At 40.7% G+C, this 16444-nt stretch overlaps 1 protein-coding gene across 2 annotated transcripts; it reads right to left on the bottom strand.

Annotated features, from left to right (window-relative positions):
* Positions 1-439: 439 nt before the first annotated feature.
* LOC133472566 (gastrula zinc finger protein XlCGF57.1-like) lies at positions 440-16387 on the bottom strand. 2 transcript variants are annotated; one of them, XM_061763589.1, is made up of 3 exons: positions 16234-16387; positions 15050-15192; positions 440-4484 (listed from the first exon to the last, which is right to left on the bottom strand). In XM_061763589.1, the coding sequence occupies exons 2-3, from the start codon at positions 15171-15173 to the stop codon at positions 3292-3294; spliced, it is 1317 nt and encodes a 438-aa protein (XP_061619573.1). In that variant the 5' UTR covers positions 15174-15192; positions 16234-16387; the 3' UTR covers positions 440-3291. The 2 variants fall into 2 exon arrangements, with proteins under 2 accessions (XP_061619573.1, XP_061619572.1); XM_061763588.1 differs by lacking the exon at positions 16234-16387 and adding an exon at positions 15770-16195.
* Positions 16388-16444: the final 57 nt, after the last annotated feature.

Here is a 16444-nt window from a genome sequence, read left to right as displayed (position 1 = left end):
AAAAAAAAATGTGTGTGTAAATTGCTGCTAAAGCTGTTACTGAATATATATATATATATATATATATATTATATATACATAGATATATAATTGCAAGTGTTCCTCCATCTGGGTTTTGTCCACAAAATGGAAGGAGCACACGTACAAGGTTGTAATGTGGCAGCTCCACTTTCCTCGGCCCTCGACTGGTCATAGTAACATGACCCAAGACGGTCATCCTTGTGGAGCCGACCGTCCCACGGGAGAAGCGGGTGGAGGCCGCCCAAGAGGCAAAGGCAGCAAAGTACAACGCTACCTTGATGTACCGGTGCACCAATTAAGCAGTTTTTCCACTTAGACCTTGTCGCTTGGGCCATTTTATGTTTTGTGAGGGTTTTGAATGGGTTAAAGACATTTCAATTCTTTTCAATGGGGAAAATTGATTTGCTATACAAGACAATTGAGTTACTCTTACAGTTTTATTTAGGATCACATAAGCACTTTACAGTTGACCACCAAAGGTCAAAGTTTCTTTACAGTCCATTTCAATCAATCATTCGCTTATTTGATATTGACATCACTAAAACATTGGACAAACTGCATGCATTGCTTGAAGTATTTTGGCACCAGTGCCAATTCAACACTTGTCCACAGCAGGTTTTTAGAAAAGACAAAGACAACATGAAGATAAATGTGGTAATACAAGAATGTGGGTTTACTGTATATGAGAAACATTGTCCATTAGAAACAGTTACCAGGAAACAGCATTGTTTTAAAACGCCTTGGATTACAAAAGGCATAGCGCATGCATGCAAAAAGAAAAAAAAAAATTACAATATTTATAAAGTTAAGGACAAAATATGTTGAAATAAAGTACAAAATGTAAAAATAAATGAGATGTTTTATGAATAAGCAAGAACGAACATTATCACACGCTACTGGCGTAAAAGAAGAGCAATACACAAGAAATGTGGGGTATTAAATCGTAAAATTGTTCCATAAATGTTGAATATCCAGAATATTTTACAAAAGATAAAAATGTTGCGGAAAACTTTAGAGATATATCTAATAAATGTAATATTTTTGTTCATATTGGTTGTGACCCAGCAAAAGAAATTCCAGAGCCAAGAAATATAGTGTATATATATATATATATATATATATAAATAAAAAACATCCTGTTTATTAACACTGCAAACAATACTAGAAATTGTAAAATTCCCCCAAAAAATCCACTGATTGTTATATTGATATTAGTAAAAAGTATTATCGAGCACGTTCACATCTGTAATCTATTCAAATTGCCATTTATTCATTTCAAAAATGAAAACAGCTAGTTAAACATCAATTTACTCACTATAGACCAATATCTCTACTTCCACAGTTCTAAAAAATGTGGTTAAAAAATTCTTCGGGAAGTACATAATATATGTACATACATAATATATCTTACAAATGAAAATAAATTTGGTTTTGGCGCATAAAGGACCACCTCAATGGCAGTTATGGAATTTTGTGGTAGGGATATCTACTAGCATACAGTAGATAATGAAGAATTCACTGTTGACATTTTAATAGATCTGAAAAAAAGCTTTTAACACTCTGGATCATACTATATTAATGGAAAAAAACTGCTATGGTATAAGAGGGTAGGCAAATATTGTAAGTGAATTATTTGGATGATCGATATAAATATGTGCAATTTAACAATGAAAAATCCAAACTATACAAAACCTGCTGTGGACAAGTGTATGGGGTTCCCCAAGGGTCTGTATTAGGCCCCAAATGATTCACATTATATCTCAATGATAATCAATCAATCAATGAGCTGCAATGTCTCTTAAGTACTCAAATGCGTTTTATTTGCTGATACAGACAAAAACCTGCAACCGCTTCTGAATACTGTGGAAAATGAACTAAAAGACATTGAAAAACTGGTTTAATATAAACACTAAATTTAAACAAAAAGTTGATCATTTTTGCCACTAAAAAAATTAAACACCAGATTAAACTCACAGCATATTACATTGAGATAGAAAGATTATATGGTACAAGAATAATTTTTTTTTAGTGATTATTGATGCCAAGCTTTGTTGGAAGCCACATTAAGACAACGTTAAAAACAAAAGGTAAAAAACTATAAGACCACGGATGTTCTCAAGATGAAATCTTTATATACACTTTACTGCTCACTATTACTTCCATACATGACTTACGGTGTTGAGACATGGGGCAACATACAAAACCAATTCTTAGCCCATGTTTAAGTTACAAAAGAAAAGACCAAAAAAATAATTAACCAATCTAAATACCCAGAAGCAACAAATGCATTATTTAGCCACTTAAAAACTAAAGTACTGAAAAAATATCTGACCAAGGTATAAATGAAAAGTCCTGTTACTTTGACTTTTTCGACAAATTTGTGCTAAGCTTGTTTTTTTGTTTGTTGAAAGGTGCCATATTTTAAAGACACCAACTTTTTTGGGGGTATTTGGGATGCAATATTGGCTCTATGGCGCCTCAGTACTCATGTACTATTAATTAAAATGGTCGTCGCATTGCTGAGTTCCAGAGGCTTTTCTGCCGAGAGGCCTGAAATCAGGTAATTAGAATTTCTCAAGCTGATCTACGTCACTAGCGAAGATCTCCGCCTACCGCTCCGCTCCAGAGCCAGTGCCGCCAACATAAACACGTGTGCTCTCACAAGTGGGTCTTCTACACAGAGGCAACCAATCAGAGGGAAAGGGAGGGTCTTAGACATCAGACAAATACAGACAAAGCGGATACAAAACTGGGTCAAACAGAAGTCGCTGTCAGAGGAGCCTTTTCTGGACATTAGTATGACAATGAAATCGACTCTTTTATACTTGGTCCATGTTAGAGAGTCACTCTATAGAGGTCTAAATAGCCAAAATATGTGTTCTATTACTGCCTAATTTCACTCGTGTCAGATATTGAAATTTGTGTTGGTCCATTGATGGATTTTTTGTTTGTTTTTTGTTTTGTAAAGCTCAGTGCAGGCATAAGCCATGGCTTCATCCTTTGTTGCTTTTCTGAAATTATTCTCTGAATGAAAGCTAATCAAATAAACCTAACCTAAGCTTTCTGATCACCGCCATTCTCAGCAGCACACTTGTGTGTCTTAGCCCCATACATACTAGAGAATCTTTGACCACAAATAGCGCAGGCAAAAGGATTCTCATCAGTGTGGGTTCTTATGTGTGTATTAAACTGTCCCTTCTGAGTGAATCTTTTGGAACAAACTGAGCAGGAAAATGGTTTAATCACCAGTGTGGGTTCTTGTGTGTATTTTCAAGCGTCCCCTTTGCCTTTGTGAGTTCTGATGTGTGCTTTTAAGTTTCCCTTTATGGAGAACCTATGACCACAAACTGAGCAGGCAAAGGGTTTTTCTCCAGTATGTGCTCTAATGTGTCTTTTTAAGCTTTCCTTGAGAGGGAATCTTTGACCACAAAGTGAGCAGGGAAAAGGTTTCTCACCAGTATGGGTTCGTGTGTGCATACTTAAGTTTCCCCTATTAGAGAATCTTTGACCACAAACTGAGCAGGGAAAAGGTTTCTCTCCAGTATGGGTTCTTGTGTGTATTCTTAAGCTTCCCCTACGAGAGAATCTTTGACCACAAACTGAGCAGGGAAAAGGTTTCTCTCCAGTATGGGTTCTTGTGTGTATTTTCATGCTTCCCTTATGAGAGAATCTTTGGCCACAAACCGAGCAGGCAAAGGGTTTCTCTCCAGTGTGTGTTCTTGTGTGCGCTTTTAAGGTTCCCTTTACAGAGAATCTTTGACCACACACTAAGCAGGAAAAGGGTTTCTCTCCAGTGTGGGTTCTGTTGTGTTTTCTTAAGTCTCCCTTCTGAGTGAATCTTTGACTACAAACTGAGCAGGAAAAAGGTTTTTGTCCAGTATGGGTCCTTGTGTGTATAATAAGGCTTCCCTTATGGGAGAATCTTTGACCGCAGACTGAGCAGACAAGAGGTTTCTCACCAGTGTGAGTACTTGTGTGACTCCTTAAGTGTTCCTTCTGAGAAAATCTTTTACTACAAACTGAGCAGGCAAAAGGTTTCTCACCCGTGTGTGTTCTTTTGTGTCGTTTCAAACGGCTACTATAAGCAAAGGTTTTCCCACACTGAGAACATTCCCATTGTTTGTTGTCAGTGTGACCTGTCATATCACCTTCAGACTGTTCATCATCATCATAGTCAGAAGAGTGTGATGTCAGGTCATCACTATCTGACAATGGAGCGATGAGTCCATCTTCTTGTGATCCTCCACAGTGTTCTCCATCACCTTCTGCGGTCATGTGTTGACTTGAGTTGCTGCTTGTCTGCTCCGACCCTCGGTTCTCCTCACTTTGACCTTCATCTTTATCTTCAGTCTTCAAACGGAGACCAGTGAATGGCAACTTGGTAATATCCTCCTCCTCCACCTCCTCTTTAATGTGAGGGGGATCTGGCACCTGCCGCTCAGTACAAAGATTTCCACTGATGTCTGCAAGACAAGATGACAAACACACATGGTTTGGTCAAGTAAATTCTCATGTTGTGGCTTTAATGGTATGGAATGACATTCGCAAATGCACCTATTAAAATTTTTTTGGAGAGCCTATCCTTGGTTACTCACGGAAAGAATTTCCTATTCCCAATTTACAATATTGCAAAAAAAAAAAGTGTTTTTAATTTTTTTTTAAATATATATTGTCATGTCAAAATACAATATACAGCAGTGTTTTTTAACCTTGTTGAAGGTATGGAACCCGGCAAATTTCATACACGCATTCACAGAACCCTTCCTACTTAGAAAAATAAAATGTGGTTCATTTCAAATTCAAAACAGGTATATTTTTCATTGTCTGTGTAGATTCTCAGTCAACCAGGTCAGGGTAATCCACAAAGGTTGAATTATGGCAACTGGACTGTTCTTGTATGTTGTTTGTTCAACAAACACGCACAGTCCAGTTGCCATGGTTCAAGCTTTGTGGATATATTTTATTTGTACACAAAATTAACCACACATCAGGTGCACACAAAAGGACTGTGTTCAAAGAACAAAACCAACAAAACATGAATTTCGCATAAAAACCCAATCAGAAGTCAATGAAAATTTACAGTAAATTGTGAATTTTCCTGTTGGCTTTCACCTTGATAAGTGCCACTCATATTTTCACAAAAAGTATGTTGGTTATTTTTTACAATCCTTGAAAAGGGTTCATGGGTAAGAGTAAATATTAGACTTTACACCGATCAGATCGGCTTGATCGGTATCGGTCGATGATAAGCATTTTATGCTGATCGGCTTTAATGTCATAATTTGCTGCGCAAAATACATTTACTCTGTGTTGCCATCGTACACAGTATATTTGAATCCAAAAGCTAGCAAAAGCTGAACCCTTCTTCAACCATGAGTGGACAAAGAACAGAAAAGTCGACAGTGAGTGCCTCTTCGGAGGTGTCATTTTCGGGGGTCCTTAGCCAAATCAATGTTGTTTTGCACAATGTACATACCGGCGCTATATACCTACAGGGGGCGTGCCATTAGCGTCCTCTTTCACGCGCACCCTCCCCCCTTTACGCCCGCATGGTGTCCTCAGTCACGTCTGCCTTTCCTCTATATAAGCAACGTGTCAGCAGAAAATGCTCCCAGTCAGTCAAGGGGCGCGCTCATCAAAGTCACAACAACATTTACAGATTACAGAACTCGGTGCACACATAAGGCGCGCCGCATTATAAGGCGCCCCGTCCATTTTGGAGAAAATGTAAGACTTTTAAGTCAGCCTTATGGTCGTGAAAATACGGTAATTTTATTTTAATGGGATTCAAATTAAACGGTCAAGCATTTCAGAAAAGCATTATCATTAAACATAACAAAGAACTTAATGATGGTTGTTGTTCATTCAGTCATATTAAAAAACAACTATATTTTTCAAATTCTGCCAGGGTATGTAAACTTATGCACATAACTGTACATATATGCAGTCATACGTACCCCCTGTCATATTGGAATGAAATTGTAGGCTACACCTTTTTTATAACCACGAGGTGGCGGTGGCGTTTTGGAATGAAAGTGTACAGCTTTTTTATAACCACTAGATGGCGGCATGTGTAATGTGCACTAATGACTTTTGACCATTTTTGGAGCGGGAAAATGCGCATAATACACGAGACATTACGATAATTTAATTACATTAAATTAGCACCCATTATTTCTGTCATGTTGTAATGTTGGTTTGACATGACTGATTAGAATACATGACCTGATTAGAGAATACGTTTGAAGATACTCAGCATTCAGTACACAAGTATATCCAGTAAATGACAAAGTCATTTAAATAGACACATTGCTCCATCTTGTGATCGGATCAGTGATCATTTTTTTTTTGTTTTTTTAAACTCGCTGATCAGTGATCAGCCCCAAAAATCCTGATCGTGTAAAGCCAAGTAAATATTTTGGGCACTTTTTTTTATTTTTTTTATAATGTTTTGCATTAAAAGCACGTTTTGACGACAAAAAAGTAAACTTGAGAAATAAAATATTTGATGGGAATGTTGCCCACACCAATGTGGGCACAACGTAGGCATATCATTTAGCCGGGCTGCTACAGCGCACTGGCGTATCTATTCATGTCTATGTATATATTGCTGTTTGGGCTCCGCACATTCAACAACAACAAGTCGTGGTTCACTGCCAAACTTAAGCAACTTCGCCAAGCTAAGGAGGATGCATATCAAAGCGGGGACAGGGCCCTGAATAATCGAGCTAGAAACCAGGTGACTAAAGAAATTACCATTGCAAAGAGGAACTATGCAGCAAAGTTGGAAAAACAGGTTAGCGCCAACGACTAAATCAGTCCGGCATGCATTTCAGTCGCTGACAAATTACAAGCGACGATCCCCTCAAGCTGAGAACAATAGCACACTAGGCAATGACTTGCACACCTTCTACTGCAGATTTGAAAAGGACACTTTCACACCCCACACCCACCCAGCCGCACCACCGACCACAATCACACCTCTGACTTCTGCGTTAACCATCCACGAACAGGCTGTGAGACGCATCTTCAAACAACAAAAGACTAACAAAGCGGCAGGCCCAGACCATGTGTCTCCATCCTGTCTCAAAGTCTGCACGGACCAGCTCGCTCCAGTCTTCACACAAATCTTCAATAGATCTCTGGAACTGTGCCAAGTACCATCCTGTTTCAAACGATCCACCATCATTCCAGTCCCCAAGAAACCTACAATCTCGGGTCTAAATGACTACAGGCCTGTCGCCTTGACATTTGTGGTCATGAAGTCCTTTGAACGTCTCATGCTGGACCACCTCAAGAGCGTCACAGGCCCCCTGCTGGACCCCCTGCAGTTTGCCTACCGAGCGAACAGGTCTCCGGCTGATGCAGTCAACATGGGACTGCACTTCATCCTAGAACACCTCGACAGTGCAGGGACCTACGCGAGGATCCTGTTCGTGGACTTCAGCTCAGCGTTCAACACCATCATTCCTGAACTCCTTTCCTCCAAGCTTCTCCACCTCAGCGTCTCACCTGCCATCTGCCAGTGGATTTACAGCTTCCTGACAGGCATGACACAGCAGGTGATGCTGGGGGAGGCCACCTCATCCACACACAGCATCAGCACTGGGGCACCCCAAGGTTGTGTCCTCTCTCCACTGCTCTTCTCTCCCTACACGAATGACTGCACCTCAACGCACCCGGCTGTCAAACTCCTGAAGTTTGCAGATGACACCACTGTCATCGGCCTCATCAAGAACGGTGGCGAGTTTGCATATCGACAGGAAGTGGACAGGCTGGAGCTGTGGTGCGGCCGACACAACCTGGAGCTGAACACGCTCAAGACTGTAGAGATGTTCGTGGACTTCAGGAGGCATCCTTCGCCACAGCTGCCCCTCACGTTGTCCAGCTGCCTTGTGTCAACGGTCGAGACCTTCAAGTTCTTGGGAATTACAGTCTCTCAAGACCTGAAGTGGGCGATCAACATCAACTCCATCCTCAAAAAGGCCCAGCAGAGTATATACTTCGTGCGGCTTCTGAGAAAGCACAGCCTGCCACGGGAGCTGCTGAGGCAGTTCTACACAGCAGTCATCGAATCAGTCCTGTGTTCTTCCATCACAGTCTGGTTTGGTGCTGCTACAAAAAAGGACAAACTCCGACTGCAACGGACAATCAAAACTGCTGAAAAGATTGTCGGTACCCCCCTACCCACCATTGAGGACTTGCACGTTGCCAGAACTAAGACAAGAGCGTGCAAAATCCTCTCGGACCTTCTGCATCCCGGTCACCGGCTCTTCCAGCTCCTTCCCTCAGGTAGGCCCAATCGATCAATGCAAACTCGAACTAGCAGACATTCCAACAGCTTCTTCCCTCTTGCAATCAACTTCTTAAACAGCTAACCTACAATTCCATTGCAACATGCGGCCCATTTTTTTGTCTTGAGTTTGTTGTCACATTTCTGTCGGGCCAATTATATACTACTCATGCACTCATTGTAGCAGTCTCGCCACGCTGCACTATGTGCATATCTGTTGTTGACCAATACTGGCCACTCATGCGAGAGTAGCATCTGCACCACTTGCACACTGACTCAGGAGTATCTGCAACATTTGCACAATCAACATTGTCCCAGATTTTGCACAATCAACATTGTCCCAGATTATCGCACTACTAGTCACTTTAAACTGCATACATTCCTTGAAGTTCAGTTACTGTTTTTATCAATGTCTTTAAAAGTGTTCTCTGTCAATTGACTGTCTGTTGTCGTACTAGAGCAGCTCCAACTACCGGAGACAAATTCCTTGGTTTTTTTGGACATACTTGGCAAATAAAGATGATTCTGAAATCTCTGCAATTTTCTTACTGGATGCGCCATCTGACGCCACAGCGATGCCGCTCAACTTGCATGTCGATGACATATTGTTGACTACAACAACAACAAAAAAAGAAAAAACATTCCTAAATATGATGATAAAAAGGCTTTTACAGACACGCATACACTGTGTCTTGTGCTCCGTCGAACCCCTGTGACTCCCTCACCCAACCCTTACACCACGATTCGTGGTTGGCTATTCCCTTCAAGGATACTATTGGTTTATTTAGAATGATACGATCCAAAACTATTAAACACAAACAATGCAGTGCAATACAAACCTTTGAAATTTTTCTTTTGGTAGTTTGAATGTCTTATTAGGTGTTATTCAATACGTTGACAAGTCGATGGGACATTTATGCCTGCATATCCGCGACAAACGCAACTTACTCACTGGGTTACTCGTACAATAATCGGTAGGTCTCCTTCCTTATTCCGCAAACTCTATCGGTCTGTCGTCTGTGTAGTTGACCATCGGCGCTCCCATGACCATCGCGTGATTGATGACAACCTGGGACCTAAAGTGCCTTGAAAAGGTATTAAGTTCCTAAAGTTCTCTCTTATGTAGACAGACCAAATTCCTTGTTCAGGGTTCGACGAACCAGCGTGGACCTCGTCCACGTTTGTTCAGTTCACCCAAGCCGGCTTGCCTTCATTAAATTTACATCCTCGCAGCAGACTTATTGTTGGATTATGAATTATTGCTGTGAATTACTTCATCAAACGGTGTCGTGACTCGGATGGAAAGAGACCTTCGATGGAGACTCCTTTCCAGACCGACAACATGCCATTGTCTCTACAACCAAAATTTCAGAGGTGAAAAAAAGAAAAACTGAAATATCACACAGCCATAAGTATTCAGACCCTTTGCTCAGTATTTAGTAAACTTTACACCGATTTTATCAGGCTGATCGGTATCGGGCGATATTTACCATTTTATGGTAATCGGCTTTAATGTCATAATTCGCTGATCCGATCCGCAAAAGACATTTACTCCACCTCGCCATCGTGCACAGTATATTTGAATCCAAAAGCTAGTTTATTTTTAGCCTTGTCGGGTGTCTTTTGACGTAGTATTGGTTATTACTTTTAAGTTATTAAAAAAATAAATAATAATATGTCGGCGTGGTGGGACAGACAACACGTCTGAGACAGACAACACGTAATGCCCGGCCGGATCAGACTACAAGACAAATTTTCTCTTTCAGGATTGCACTATGTCAGACTACTGCAATAAAATATCGGATTCCGATACCACAGCATCCTGTTTTTTATTATCACTGGGCTTTATCTTGTCAACTCAAAAGTGACCGGATACACTCGTTACCGTGGCGACGACAACAAGAGTGGAGCTCGCCGACTTTGTACTATAAGGACAAAATGGGGAAAAATGTGTGTTGGTGGTCAACGGTGCTCAGGACAGGACATTCGTTTAAGGCTTGCTTGAGTTATGTTCACGTACTTTTTAATACGATACGGCTCGCAAGCAGGCAACAGAACGTTATGTAGCCTAGCAAGCTAGTTGTACCACGAATGGTTGGACGTAAACATGCTGCCGTTCTGTCGAATCATGCTCTAAAGGTTTCGGTATGGGTGAAGTAATTTAATTACAGTAAGTTAGGACCCATTATTTCTGTCATGAAATGTTGGTTTGAACTGACTGATTAGAATACACGATCTGACTAGAGCCGTCATTTCCACCCTTATGGAGCCAAGGAACGTATTTTAAAATTTAAAAATCTCACGGCACACCAACAAACAAAAATGTCACAAAAAGTGGATACACTAATTACTGTATGTACTTCCTGCCATCTAATAGAAGACCATTTATCATTTGTTCTGTCTGTCACTATGCCTCACTGGCATAAATAGAGGAACAAAGATACATGATTTATTGTAAGTATAATTTTTGAGCAATTAAGTACACAAGTATATAGAGCAAATGAACAGGTAATTTAAATAGACACATTCCTCCATGATGTGATCGGATCGGTGATCGGTTATTTCAACTCGACCTCAAAAATCCTGATTGTGTAAAGCCTAGTATTTAGTAGAAGCACCCTTTTGAGCGTCATGTCCCTGCAGCTGAAAAACACCCCCACAGCATCATGCACATGACAGTGCATGTCAGAGCAAATGAGAATCATGAGGTCAAAGGAACTGCCTGAAGAGCTCAGAGACAGAATTGTGACAAGGCACAGATCTGGCCAAGGCTACAAAAAAAAATTATTCTGCTGCACTTAAGGTTCCTTAGAGCACAGTGGCCTCCATAATCATGAAATGGAAGACGTTTGGGGGCGATCAGAATCCTTCCTGGAGCTGGCCGTGCGGCCAAACTGAGCAATCGGGGGAGAAGAGCCTTGGTGAGAGAGGTCAAAAAGAACCCAAGAGACCTTGCGTGGAGCCCCAGATCAAGGGAGATTATCAGTGGTCTTGTATGTCTTCGATTTTCTAATAATTGCTCCCACAGTTGATTTCTTCATACTAGGCTGCTTACCTACTGCAGAGTCAGTCTTCCCAGCATGGTGCAGGTCTACAATTTTGTTTCTGGTGTCCTTTGACAGGCTCTTTGGTCTTGGCCAGTTTGGAGTGTGACTGTTTGAGGTTGTGGACAGGTGTCTTTTATACTGACAATGAGTTCAAAGAGGTGCCATTAATACAGGTAACAAGTGGAGGAGAGAAGCCTCTTAAAGAAGAAGTCTGTGACTGCCAGAAATTTTGCTTGTTTGTAGGTGACCAAATACTTATTTTCCACCATAATTTGCTAGTAAATTATTTACAATTTTTTTTTTTTTTTTAAATCAGACAGTGATTTTCTGGATTATTCTGGATACCTCTGATGAAAATTACAGGCCTCTCTCATCTTTTTAAGTGGGAGAACTTGCACAATTGGTGGCTGACTACATACATTTTTGCCCCACTGTAAGTTCATTTTTTTCCTCAATGTACACACCGCATCCTAAATGGACAGAAAAAAACGGAATAGTTGAAATTTTCCCCGATTTATTCAAAAAGAACAACTGAAATATCACCCAGTATTCAGACCCTTTGTTGTGACATATTTAACTCTGGTGCTGTTCATTTCTTCTGATCATCCTTGAGATGGTTCTACACCTTCATTGTACTGTAGTTCAGCTGTATTTGATTATACTGATTAGATTTGATTAGGAAAGCAACACCCCTGTCTATATAAGACCTTACAGCTCACAGTGCATGTCAGAGCAAATGAGAATTGTGAGGTCAAACGAACTGCCTGAAGAGCTCAGAGACAGAATTGTGGAAAGGCACAGATCTGGCCAAGGTTACAAAAAAATTAATGCTGCACTTAAGGTTCCTAAGAGCACAGTGGCCTGCATTATCCTGACATAGAAGACGTTTGGGACGATCAGAACCCTTCCGAGAGCTGGCCGTCCGGCCAAACTGAGCAATCGGGGGAGAAGAGCCTTGGTGAGAGAGGTAAAGAAGAACCCCAAAGCTCACCGTGGCTGAGCTGCAGAGATGCAGTTGGGAGATTCTAGTTCTAGAAAGTCAACCATCACTGCAGCCCTCCACCAGTCAGGGCTTTACGGCAGAGTGGCCCAACGGAAGCCTCTCCTCACTGCAAGACATGAAAGCCTGCATGGAGTTTGCTAAAAAAAAAAACACCTGAAGGAATCCAAGATGGTGAGAAGTAAGATGCTCTCGTCTGATGAGACCAAGATAGGACTTTTTGGCCTTAATTCTTAGCAGTATGTGTGGAGAAAACCAGACACTGCTCATACCTTGTCCAATACAGTCCCAACGTGAAGCATGGTGGTGGCAGCATCATGCTGTGGGGGCATTTTTCAGCTGCAGGGACAGGACGACTGGTTGCAATCGAAGGAAAGATGAATGTGGCCAAGTACAGGGATATCCTGGACGAAAACCTTCTCCAGAGCGCTCAGGACCTCAGACTGGGCCGAAGGTTCACCTTCAAACAAGACAATGACCCGAAGCACACAGCTAAAATCACTGAGTGGGTTCAGAACAACTCCGTGACCATTCTTGAATGGCCCAGCCAGAGCCCTGACTTAAACCCAATGGAGCATCTATGGAGAGACCTGAAAATGGCTGCACACCAACCTTCACCATACCAACCAGACAGAACTGGAGAGGATCTGCAAGGAGGAATGGCAGATGATCCCCAAATCCAGGTGTGAAAAACCTGTTTCATCATTCCCCAAAAGACTCATGGCTGTATTAGCTCAAAAGGGTGCTTCTACTAAATACTGAGCAAAGGGTCTGAATACTTATGGCTGTGTGATATTTCAGGTTTTTTTTTTTTTTAAGTAAATCTGAAAAAATTTCAACAATTCAATTTTTTCTGTCAATATGGGTTGCTGTGCGTACATTATTGAGGAAAAAAATGATTTTAACAAATGGCTGCAATATAACAAAGTGAAAAATATAAGGGGGTCTGAATACTTTCCGTACCTACTGTACATTTGGTACATTAATAAACTTGTTCTATGTTAAGTTTAAATGAATAAATAAACAAACAAATAAATAATTAACACTTGGTAAATCACAATGTCCCATCATTGGTGAGCTATCTTTAGAACAGACCTTGGTGCTACTATTGTGGTCCTTGGGGGCTACCTGGTGCTTGCAGGCACCATGTTGGTGATCCCCGCTCTTATATAGTGCTGCAAGAAATACATAAAATACATGAAATAAAACAAGTATTTATAATTGAACTTTTAATTTCTTCTTCGTTTCCTTTGGGCTTGTCCCGTCGCCATATTCAGCACACCCCGAACATACGCGAAGCTCAAGACACCGGGGTGTGGTTACTCTAGCCACCGCAAGGGCTACCGGAAGTGACGTTGCAATTGACAAGCACAACGCACTACACACCATACGCAATGGCGAGCAACGTGTCGGAATATGAGGACGACGATGATTTCGACCAACAGGAGCACACAACTGAACTTGGCATCGTCAAAGCGTACATGATTGAGCCGATCAGACAGTGACGACGACGAGCAGCCAAGTAGCAGCTGCACAACAGAAAAAGAGAGTGGCCACTGGCTCCATGTGACGCTATATCAAAAGCATGTCTTTTTATACACTCACGGCTTGAAATAATGCCACCCCAGGGGTGCCAATATTTTTGAGCACGACTATACGCATTATATATTCATATATGTTACAGTGACGCGGCACAAGCTTTTACGTACGATGCAGTATTCCTATATATTGTGTGCCCCTCGCTCGAGACTTTTGCCGTGTCTGTTGGCTTGTGTAGGCAAAAGTACAGATGTCAGTACTGAAAACGACTGACCGATGGTCAAGCAGCACAACGGAGACAAGTTTATTGTCGACGGGCATTTTCAAATGAAAAGTCGGTGCTTACCGCCTTATGTTATCGTGTTTTATGAATTAACTGTATTTGCTCCTGTTAAGTTGCAATTCGTGATTGTCCTTTGTAAAAGCATAATGGTATTTTTTTTGGGGGGGGGTACATTTAATTGTTATTATCTATCATTTATTCGTATACATAGATTCACTTTACACTGAAAACTGTTACATATTGTTTGTTGAAAGTAGTGCAATAAAAATAAAAATGTTTCCCTAACATGAGGAATAAGGTGTCGAGGTATCTTTATTTGAGTTTAGTTAGTTGCTCTTTAAGTGAACATATACTGAATTATGTCACACGCTAAAATGCTACCTGCTCAAATGTAGTTGAAAGGCTGTTTATGTTTTTTTTAAATTATTAATTCCTTGTTTTTTCAGGTAAGAAATGCTTAGTTTAAACTGAAATTTATTTCTATTTGTGTTTTATTTATTATTTGTCTCACTGAAAATGTTGAGAGACAAGAAAATACAGTTTCCTGCTCATCGTGAATTTAAGGGGGAAAAAACAGCTTATCAAAAAAGAAAAAAAACAATTGTTGCCAATTATTATGTGAAATTGCTTATTTTTCCTTGTGTTTCAAAAACAATTTAAAAAAAAATGTAAATTCAAAAATAATCAAAGTTATTCAAATACTGTGTAAATTTTTTGTAGGCTACACGAATACTAAAATATTCAATAGCTGCAGGCCTAGTTGTATTGTACTGTATGTAACGTCACTCACGGACTGTAAATAAACACGGTAACACTGTTCAAAATGGAGGGCATTTTCTAAACAAGTGAGAGAGAAGTGAACAGACCTGCTCTGCGTTGAACAGTTGGAGGCTGCAGATTGAACACAGCGTCCAGTAGTTGACGTGGCTCCTTCTCCTCTTTTGGTCCCCAAAGTTCCTTTTCGTACTCTGGTGTCCTCCTCGCACACATTTTCCCAACACTTTCCGCTCTGGGTTGGAGGGATGAGAAAAGCAATTGTAAATCGGACATATGAAACAATTATATCAAGCTTCAGATTTGGACATTGTGGGTTAAACAGTACGTTGGGTAAAAATGGCAAAGCACCAAAGTCAACAAGAGGAAACAGTAGAACATGTAATTATGCATTGTAAGAGATATGACACAGAAGGAAGACAGCTAATTTGTGACCTCAGGAGAACATTTGTTGAAACATTATAGACATTTAACAAAATGATTCAGAACATACGTGTCATGGGTTATTAGTATCTTAGACAAATTAATCTTATAGGATGTAGTTGTTTTTTTTCTCCTACATTTATGTATTAGTAGACATTCTCGGCCACATTCCTTACTAGAAGATGGCGTGAAAAAAAATAATATTTACGCTCACGCTTGATCTCAGCTCAACTTTGAGTGTTGATCACAAACGCGTCTCTTTTGTTAGCAAGCTAAGCTAAACGAAGCTAAGCTAAGCACAGAAACTTCAACGTTAACCGAGACGACTTCCACCGGACAACGACGATTTAACGAAAAGCGTTTTAGTTGCGTAAAGTAGATGGACTTACAGTGACGAGGATTCGGCCCGTTCGATACAAACTGAGGTAGATTTTGTGCAGTTAGTTGTTTGGGGAAGGAGAAAAAACAAGTAGATCTGCAGTGGACCATGTAGGGCAACACCATTTGGACAAACTTTGTGTCACTGAGGTGCGGAACAGCAAAACATGACAGAGCATTTAAAAAAAATAAAAATAACTAAATAAAAATAACCTTCGATTATATAACCATTCCCAAATGTTTTTTTCTTTTTAAGTTGCTGTTGTATGTTAAATGTTTAACCAATTACATTACATTGTACAGAGCTGCCTCTGCACGTCTTTTTTTTTTTTTTGCAAAGGCGGAGAAAATGTAATTAATAAAGTTTGGAGAAAAACAACACCACCAATGGACCAGCGCTGTCATAAGAGGGCGTATGGCACTCGCACATAGGAGGGGAAAACTACTACACATTTATTTTCCACAAGTTACTTACAGAACGAACGCGAGATGGTCAATCACAGTCCCGTGATTCTGGACCCAAACAGGCGGCGGCGACGTGATCGGGCCCCAAGATTAGTCGGGGTCCTTCGGTGGCCTGCGCGCCTGGTGATTACGTCACAGTACAGCGGCTCCACTCGAACAAACAATATTGGCGCGAGTCATATATGCTCGGTTGTATGAAACCTCGCTTCACTCCACTTCGA

This window comes from Phyllopteryx taeniolatus, chromosome 23 (genome assembly GCF_024500385.1).
Source record: "Phyllopteryx taeniolatus isolate TA_2022b chromosome 23, UOR_Ptae_1.2, whole genome shotgun sequence".
NCBI classification, from domain to species: Eukaryota; Metazoa; Chordata; class Actinopteri; order Syngnathiformes; family Syngnathidae; genus Phyllopteryx; species Phyllopteryx taeniolatus.
The sequence above is the reverse complement of the archived record's forward strand: the minus strand, read 5'-3'. Positions and strand labels throughout refer to the sequence as shown.